This window comes from Triticum urartu, chromosome 1A, assembly GCF_056163025.1.
Source record: "Triticum urartu cultivar PI428250 chromosome 1A, HENAU_Tu73, whole genome shotgun sequence".
Taxonomy (NCBI): Eukaryota; Viridiplantae; Streptophyta; class Magnoliopsida; order Poales; family Poaceae; genus Triticum; species Triticum urartu.
Window position 1 is genome coordinate 511,094,708 of NC_141873.1, and position 9,661 is coordinate 511,104,368.

Genomic DNA, 9,661 nt, shown 5'->3' on the forward strand with positions numbered 1-9,661 from the left:
CTACTTGAATTCCCACCTATGAAACTCCCGAACCTTTCCGGTTATGCAATCAGGTGTTGGGGATACAGGGGAAGCATAATATCTCACCCAATTCTAGCAAATCCTACATCCAGCTGTATCCATCCTTCAACACATAACCAAGAAACCTTCGGAAATCGTCTACCTCAACCTTCGAAAAGCATCCGTTATACAAGTTATGGTGATACTCCCAAACTCCCGCCACAGTACTGGGTGGCGTCGAGGTTATCTCACCAACGAACTGCATAAAAGAGATTTTCGATGTCGGCGTACTAAACTCAGGTATTCCAGAACTGCAACGATAAAATTATGATGACAACACCTCAGAGCTCAACTCCCCGGGACACTTCCACAAAACCCCTGACAGGAGGCACCAAGACAATGTTCTCATCATAAAACCATCGGAACGATTCCAAGATACCCGCGTGATCCTAAAAAAAATTTAGTGAAATTTGAGAAGAGAAGAGACAAAACTCTACGTTAGGAAGCCTTACCAGAGCGATGAAGGGACTGAGGAGTAAAAAGAATTCCTAAACTCTCCAATATATAATTCCTAGAAGACTCAAAACATTTTTTCTAGACACAACTCGGCTGCTAAAAATGATCAAGCAATGGGGCTCCTAAGGTCGGGGAAGGCTCTGATACCAACTTGTAACACCCTCGATGCGACTATATCTCCCACGTGTCGAGGCACGACTTAGAGGCATAATCGCATTGAAGGCATATGTCGCAAGTGAGGTAATCTTCACACAACCCATGTAATACATAAGGGAAAGAGATACATAGTTGGCTTACAATCGCCACTTCACACAATTACATGAATAAACATTACATCAATCAAATACACTCATGGTCCGACTACGGAACCAAAATAAAAGAAGAACCCCAAATGCGACAAAGGTCCCCGATCGACCCCAACTGGGCTCCACTACTGATCGACTAGAACGAAACAACACAAAGGACAAGATCTTCATCGAGCTCCTCCTGAGCTGGGTTGCGTCATCTGCACGATCTCATCGGCACCTGCAAGCTGGTTTTGGAAGTATCTATGAGCCACAGGGACTCAGCAATCTCGCACCCTCGCGATCAAGACTATTTAAGCTTATGGGTAAGGTAAAAGGTATGAGGTGGAGCTGTAGCAAGCGACTAGCATATATGGTGGCTAACATACGCAAATGAGAGCGAGAAGAGAAGGCAAAGCACGGTCGAGAAACTATGATCAAGAAGTGATCCTATAGCAACCTACGTCAAGCATAACTCCAACAACCGTGTTCGCTTCCCGGACACCGCCGGAAAGAGACCATCACGGTTACATACGCTGTTGATTCATTTTAGATAAGGTCAAGTTCAGGTTTTCTACAACCGGACGTTAACAAATTCCCATCTGCCCATAACCGCGGGCACGGCTTTCGAAAGTTCAAATCCCTGCAGGGGTGTCCCAACTTAGCCCATAACAAGCTCTCACGGTCAACGAAGGAATAGACCTCCACCCGAGACGTTCCGATCAGACTCGGTATCCCGGTACAACAAGACATTTCGACAGGGTAAAACTAAACCAGCAACACCGCCCGAATGTGCCGACAAATCCCGATAGGAGCTGCACATATCTCTTTCTCAGGGCACACTCAGATTGTCTTAGGTACGGGTAGGCCAGCCCAGGGTTGCCCCTGGTGGTCACCGGCAGCTGACAGGTGGACCAACACTCAGAGGAGCACTGGCCCGGGGGGGGGGGGGTAAAATAATGATGACCCTTGAGTCCGCGAAACCCAAGGGAAAAAGAGGCTAGGTGGCGAATGGTAAAACCAATGTTGGGCATTGCTGGAAGAGCTTTACTTAAGGCGAACTGTCAAGGGGTTCCCATTATAGCCCAACCGCGTAAGGGACGCAAAATCCGGGAACATAACACCGATATGACGGAAACTAGGGCGGCAAGAGTGGAACAAAACACCAGGCATAAGGCCGAGCCTTCCACCCTTCACCAAGTATATAGTTGCATTAATTAAATAAGATATAACGTGATATCCCAACAAGTGAATAAATATTCCAACAAGGAACAACATCTCCATGTTCCAACAAGGAACAAACTTCAATCTTCACCTGCAACTAACAACGCTATAAGAGGGGCTGAGCAAAGCGGTAACATAGCCAAACAACGGTTTGCTAGGACATGGTGGGTTAGAGGTTTGACATGGCAATTTGGGAGGCTGACAAGCAAATGGTAGGCATCGTAGCATTGGCATAGCAAAAGAGCGAGCAAACTAGCATAGCAAAGATAGTAGTGATTTCGAGGGTATGATCATCTTGCCTGAAATCCCGCAAGGAAGAAGAACGAGTCCATGAAGAAGACAAACGGACGTAGTCGAACGGTTCCTCACAAACTCGACGTTACCAGAACCAACCCGAAGAAGCAATCACCGGAAAAGAAGCACACAACATAGTAAACAACCACCACATAGACATGGCATGATGTGCAAACAAGTATGATGCATGTCCGGTTTAAAGATACATGGCATGGCAAAGTGCACAAGCAATCCTACAAATTAAGTGGAGCTCAACATGCAACTCGTTGCATATTGACGGAACACCACATCAATTATTTAGTTCTCTCTCGTTTATGTACCCCAACAATATTAAATGTTGATTAACATGGCAAGAGGGGAAGCATGATGAAACTATCTAATCTAGGCAAGTTTCAATGAGGCCGGAAGCAACGAACAACAATTCCGGAAAATCCTCATATGCATAATTTAAGGTTTGGTACTGTTCTGCCCTAAACACAATTTTAGAGTTGTTTAACATGCAAATAAAGGTCACCATGTTAAACTAGGCATTTTTCTACCCCATTTACATATAAGGTTTATTAAAATCGGAGTTACGGTTATTTAGCTATGAATTAAATCATTTTAACATGGCATAGGAGCAAATTAATGCAAACAACATTTTAAACATTTCAAACATGGGTGAGAGTTGGATATTATTAATCTACACAAAATTCTGCGCAAGTTTTATATATAATTCATTTTAATCCGATGCACGGTTCATGAGTTATTAAATGCATGAACATGAGGGTCTAATCTGTAAAACTGGCAATCCCTGGAATAATTGGACAAATTCGCAGGACCCGAAGAAAAATACATATCGGGCTGAAACTGGAACAGGGCAGGCGCTGGGGCGGCTCACCCATGGACCTGGCCCGGTCGAAGGGAGAGGCAGGCCAGCTGGGCTGGCGCGGTGCGGAGGAGGTGGCCCGGCTGGGCCTGGCGCTGCGGCCCACGCGGCTGGCGAAGGGAGCTGGGGAGGAGGCCGAGAGAGGCCGGCGCTGGAGATGGGCCCGGGAGCGCGGCCCGAAATGAAGAGGAAGGAGGCCGGCGAGCTGGGGCAGACTCGGGCGTGGCCCACGTGGAGGCGCGGCGCGGTCAACGCAGATGGATCGGGCTCCTCCCGATCTGGCGCAGGGAGCGATGACTCCGGTGAAGCCGTGGATGGCGGCGCGGTTCCGGCGGAGATGTGCTCCGGCGAGGGGAGGCCGGCCGTGAGCAGGAAGGGGCGGATCCCGGCGCGTGATGACCGGATCTGGCGACAGCGGCGCCGGACGGGGCTCCAAGTCGCAGGGCGGCGCGCTCCGGCGAAGGTTGCAGGCGAGGTCGCCGGCGGAGAGGCGCTAGGCGGCGGAGGCGCGGATCGAGGGGCTCCTCCCCTCGACCGGCTACGGGAGCGAGGAGGCGCGGGGTGCCTGCGGGCGGCGGCGGAGATCCGGGCTCGCGCGGGCCCCGGATGGGCTCCGCGGGCCGGCGGCGAAGTGGGGCGACGCGGAAGCCGGCTGGGACAGGTGGCGGCCGCGGGTTGGAGGAGAGCGGTGGCGGGGCTGAGGTGGCGCGCTCCGATTGGCTTGAGTGAGGTGGCGCGCGGGGGCGGACATGTCTGGTGCAGCGCGGACGCGTCCAGTGGCGCGGGGAGGAGTGGATCTAGGGTTTAGACTGCGAAATGATCCGAAATTTCGGGGAGGGGTGCTCTTTTATAGGTAGAGGGAGCTAGGAAGCTCCAAATGAGGTGCGGTTTTCGGGCATGCGATCGTGATCGAACGACCGAGATGATGGAGCAGAGTTAGGTGGGTTTTGGGTCAAAATGGAAGGGTGTTGGGCTGCAACACACACGAGGCCTTCTCGGTCCCTCGGTTAACCGTTGGAGTATCAAACGAAGTCCAAATGGTACGAAACTTGACAGGCGGTCTACCGGTAGTAAACCAAGGCCGCTTGGCAAGACTCGGTCCAATCCGGAAATTTTAATCCCCACACATGAAAGAAAGGTAGAAATGACCACCGGAGGAGAACGGAACGCCGGATTGCAAAACGGACAATGGGGAAAATGCTCGGAGGCATGAGACAAACATGTATGCAAATGAAATGCGCATGATGACATGATATGCAATGCATGACACGCAAGCAAAGACAACGCAACAACAGCGAATAACTGAACGACACCTGGCACATCGGTCTCGGGGCGTTACACTCGTCCCGCAGGCGCCCAGGGAGTCAGATCGGCCCAGGGGGCTCGTCCTGCAGGCGCCCCTGATCTCCTCTCCAGCCGGCTTCCGCTGCTCCAGTAGCCAGCGCCTGATCCCGATCTGTTCGTTCTCGTTGGATCTAAAAAAAATGTCTGCTGCATCGGGTTATGTTGCTGTCCCTCGCTGTCCGGTGATCTTTGATGGTACTAACTACACCGAGTTCACTGGCTTCATGCGCATTCACATGCGTGGCATCCGTCTTTGGGGTGTTCTTTCTGGCGAGGTCTGCTGTCCGCCACGTCCAGTTCCTCCGGTGGCCCCTACTCCGCCAACTCCATCGGTTCTTCCTACGGACGCTAATCAGGCCGCCAAGGATGCGGCTAAGGTTGCTGATGAGGCTGCTGATCGTGCTTATGATGAGAGGGTTTTGGCTTATGAGGAGGCTCTTCAGTTGTATCATGGTGCTCTGTCTGCTTACACCCAGTGGCTTGATGATGATGCCCGTGCTGCAGCTGTTCTCACTGCTAGTGTTCTGCCTCAGTTTGCTTCTGAATTTCTGGGTCTTTCTACTGTCTTTGAGATGTGGACCCGTCTTCGTGAGCGCTATCAGCCCTCTGGTGATGCCTTATACCTCTCTGTGATCCGTCAGGAGCATGCTCTTCAGCAGGGTGACTCTACTGTTGATGACTTCTATGCACAGAGTTCTGCTATCTGGCGCCAGCTTGATTCTCTCCGTAGTGCTGGGTGTCGTACCTGCCCCTGTTGCCAGGCTGTCCAGGCCAATTTGGAGTTTCATCGCGTCTATGAGTTCCTGTCTCGGCTCCGTAAGGAGTTTGAGCCCCGGCGTGCTCAGTTGTTTGCTCGTGGTCGTATTTCTCTCATGGAGGCGCTTTCTGAGATTCGTGCTGAGGAGACTCGCTTACGTGGTGCTGGTTTGCTGGAGGTTCCCTCTGTGCTCGCTACTCGTGCTCCTACGCCACCTGCTCCTACGCCACCTGCTCGCTCGCGTGCTCCGCCACTCTTGCCCACTCCTTCTGGAGGCTCAGGTCGCCCCCGTCCACATTGCGCCTATTGCAACAATGATGGTCATCTTGAGTCTCAGTGCTACACGAAGAAGAAACACCTGCGCAAGGCTCGATCATCATCTTCAGGGACTTCGTCATCTACCTCGACAGCTTCAGCCATTGCTTTGACTGAACAGGATACTCTGAGACTTAAGCGTCTGCTTGCGGCTTCAGGTTCTTCCTCGACGAGTACTGCCGGTTCTGTGACTGATGCTTCCCGCACTGAGCAATCACCCTCTACACAGTCAGGTACATCCCCATGGGTTCTGGACTCCGGAGCTTCTTTTCATATGTCTTCTCATTCTTCCACTTTGTCCTCTCTTCGATCACTGGATTCTCCTATTCATGTCTTCACTGCTGATGGTACTCCACTTTCTGTTGCTAGTAGAGGCAATCTTACTACTCCTTCTTATTCTATTCCTGATGTTGCTCATGTTCCTCGACTTACCATGAATTTGTTTTCTGCTGGTCAACTTACGGATTCTGGTTGTCGCGTCATCCTCGACGTTGACTCTTGTTCTGTCCAGGACCGTCACACGCACACTCTGGTTGGGGCTGGCCCTCGCCGCCGTGACTCTCAGGGTCTTTGGGAGTTGGACTGGCTTCATGTTCCTTCTGCTGCCACCACCATCGCTAGTTCTTCCGCTTCTGTCGCCTCCGTCACTGGTTCCTTCCAGCAGTGGCATCATCGACTTGGTCATCTGTGTGGTTCTTGGTTGTCTTCTTTAGTTCGTCGAGGCCTTCTGGGGTCTGTCTCAGGAGATGTCTCTTTAGAGTGTCAGGGTTGTCATCTTGGCAAGCAGATTCACTTACCATATTCACATAGTGATTCAGTGCCTAAGCGTCCTTTCGATTTAGTCCATTCTGATGTATGGGGTCCGGCCCCTTTCGCTTCGAAAGGTGGTCATAAATACTATATTATTTTCATAGATGATTTCTCTCGTTACACATGGCTTTATTTCAGGACTTCTCGTTCTGAGGTGTTGTCTATTTATAAGCGTTTTGCTGCCATGGTTCATACTCAGTTCTCTTCACCCATACGTATTTTTTGTGCTGACTCCGCCGGCGAGTATATCTCTAAGATGTTGCGTGGTGTTCTTGCTGAGCACGGGACTCTCTCTCAATTCTCTTGTCCTGGTGCTCATGCTCAGAATGGTGTGGCTGAGCGAAAGCATCGACATCTTCTTGAGACGGCTCGTGCATTGATGATTGCTGCCTCTCTCCCGCCTCATTTTTGGGCTGAGGCCGTCTCCACATCCACCTATCTTATCAATATACAGCCTTTCGCTGCTCTACAGGGTGGTGTTCCTTTCGAGCGACTTTTTGATCGTTCTCCCGATTATTCGATGCTTCGCTCGTTTGGTTGTGTTTGCTATGTTCCTCTTGCCCCTCGTGAACGCACCAAACTGACCGCTCAGTCTGTTGAGTGTGTCTTCTTAGGCTACAGTGATGAGCATAAGGGCTATCGTTGTTGGGATCCTATTGGTCGTCGGATGCGTATCTCTCGAGATGTGACTTTTGACGAGTCTCGTCCCTTCTACCCACGCCCATCTTCCTCGACTTTTTCAGTGCAGGATATCTCTTTCCTCACTTTTCCTGACTCACCTATCACCCCCGCCGAGACTGTACCTCTCCGTTCCACTTCCTCTCCTTCTCCACATCTAGTTGATTTGCAGCCACCATCCTCCCCGGTCTCCTCGCCTAGCATGTCACCGGGTTCTCCACCTTCATCTCCGGTGACTTCCTTCCCGGTCTCCTCTCCCAGCCTGTCACCGAATTCTACACCTTCGTCTCCGGTGACTTCTTCGTCGCCACCCCCTGATTCTACCTTGCCGATTCCTCCTTCTATTATTCCATCTTTTCCTCAGCATTACACTCGTCGTCCACGACCAGTTGATGCCTATGTGGATGGGTCATCATCTTCCTCTCAGCCTACTTATGGCTTGCGTTCTCGTCCTCGTCCGCCTGTTGATCGCTTTGGCTTTCCCACCGCTGGTGCTGCTGTTCTTGAGCCGACTTCTTACCGTCAGGCTGTTGTTCATCCTGAATGGTAGATTGCGATGGCAGAGGAGATTGCTGCTCTTGAACGCACTGGTACCTGGGATCTTGTTTCTCTTCCTCCCGGAGTCCGTCCGATCACTTGTAAGTGGGTCTACAAGGTTAAGACTCGCTCCGATGGTTCTCTTGAGCGTCACAAAGCTCGTCTTGTGGCTCGTGGTTTTCAGCAGGAGCATGGTCGTGATTATGACGAGACTTTTGCTCCTGTGGCTCATATGACCACTGTTCGTACACTTCTTGCCATTGCTTCTGCACGCCACTGGTCTATATCTCAGCTTGATGTTAAGAATGCCTTTCTTAATGGTGAGCTACGTGAGGAGGTATACATGCAGCCACCACCTGGGTATTCTGTTCCTGATGGCATGGTATGTCGTCTTCGTCGCTCTCTCTATGGCCTTAAGCAAGCTCCCCGCGCCTGGTTTGAGCGCTTTGCCTCTGTGATCACTGCTGCTGGTTTTTTAGCAAGTGCTCATGATCCAGCATTGTTTATTCACCTTTCTCCTCGTGGTCGGACTCTTCTTCTTCTTTATGTTGATGACATGATCATCACGGGGGATGACCCCGAGTATATTGCCTTTGTAAAGGCCCGTCTTAGTGAGCAGTTTCTTATGTCTGATCTTGGACCTCTTCGCTATTTTCTTGGGATTGAAGTCTCTTCTACCTCTGATGGCTTTTTTATATCCCAGGAAAAGTATATCCGGGATCTTCTTGCTCGTGCTGCTCTTACTGATGAGCGCGTTGTTGAGACTCCTATGGAGCTCAATGTTCACCTCCGTGCTACTGATGGTGATCCTCTCCCTGACCCGACGTGTTATCTTCATCTTGTTGGCAGTCTTGTCTATCTAGCTGTCACTCGTCCGGACATCTCTTATCCAGTTCATATACTGAGTCAGTTTGTCTCTGCCCCCACCTCGGTTCACTATAGTCATCTCCTTCGTGTTCTTCGATATCTTCGAGGCACGATCTCTCACCGTCTATTCTTTCCTCGCTCCAGTTCTTTCCAGCTCCAGGCCTATTCGGATGCCACGTGGGCTAGTGATCCTTCTGATCGCCGTTCACTTTCTGCTTACTGTGTTTTTCTTGGTGGTTCTCTCATTGCCTGGAAGACGAAGAAACAACTTGCAGTTTCCCGTTCGAGTGCCGAGGCTGAGTTGCGAGCAATGGCTCTTTTGACGGCAGAGGTGACTTGGTTACGGTGGTTACTTCAGGATTTTGGTGTTTCTGTCACTACACCGACTCTGCTTTTATCTGACAGTACAGGTGCTATCAGCATTGCACGCGATCCTGTGAAGCATGAGCTCACCAAGCATATTGGTGTTGATGCTTTCTATGTGCGCGCTGCTGTGCAGGATCAGGTTATTGCTCTTCAGTATGTGCCTTCCGAGTTACAGTTGGCGGATTTCCTGACGAAGGCTCAGACTAGAGCACAACATGGCTTTTATCTCTCCAAACTCAGTGTTGTTCATCCACCATGAGTTTGAGGGGGGGTGTTAGAGTTATAATATAAGTCATGTACCCCTTTGTATTTATTCCGTTATATGAGGGGTTTCCTGCATATGTTCCATACCTGTACATGTATATATATATCGGCCTATGGCCTCATGGGAATACAAGTTGCTTATTCCTAACAAATTTAACTACCAAGACCGATTGCGGCGGGAGCAAAAATTATATCAGTGAATTCGTATTCGAAAGAAGTTTTCAATTATATAATTTTTCTTCCGCCGCAGTTGGTCTTGTTGGTTAAATTTATGGTCAAAGTTGGACCTGGGAAGCACGGATGCACTATATTTTGGAATGGAGGGAGTAGTATTTTATATACGGGTGTAGGTTCATGGTTCAACCTCTCAAGGTGTACAAGCTTGATTATTTCACCAACCACCCAACATGCAAGATGTAGGCTGTAAAAAGTTCAAGAAAATTATACCAATCGTCTTTCAACTTGCTAGCGCATAACAGAAATGTCCTTTTACTTGAGAAACATTGCAATACAGTACTTCTATGAAAATACATTACA

General features: G+C 50.1%; 1 protein-coding gene across 1 annotated transcript; it reads left to right on the forward strand.

Moving 5' to 3' along the window:
• Window positions 1-4,660: 4,660 nt before the first annotated feature.
• On the forward strand, window positions 4,661-8,934 carry LOC147992057 (uncharacterized). The gene is made up of 4 exons (XM_087538908.1): window positions 4,661-6,455; window positions 7,920-8,009; window positions 8,331-8,430; window positions 8,900-8,934. Exons 1-4 carry the CDS (start codon window positions 4,671-4,673, stop codon window positions 8,932-8,934), a joined length of 2,010 nt encoding a protein of 669 aa, XP_087395034.1. The 5' UTR covers window positions 4,661-4,670.
• The last annotated feature ends 727 nt before the right edge of the window (window positions 8,935-9,661 follow it).

Coding starts and splice junctions, on each gene's coding strand:
- LOC147992057 (XM_087538908.1), top strand. CDS start 4,671: ATGTCTGCTGCATCGGGTTATGTTGCTGTCCCTCGCTGTCCGGTGATC. Junction 6,456..7,919: donor TCGATTTAGTCCATTCTGAT/GTATGGGGTCCG, acceptor TCTATATCTCAG/CTTGATGTTAAGAATGCCTT. Junction 8,431..8,899: donor TCACCTCCGTGCTACTGATG/GTGATCCTCTCC, acceptor TTTATCTGACAG/TACAGGTGCTATCAGCATTG.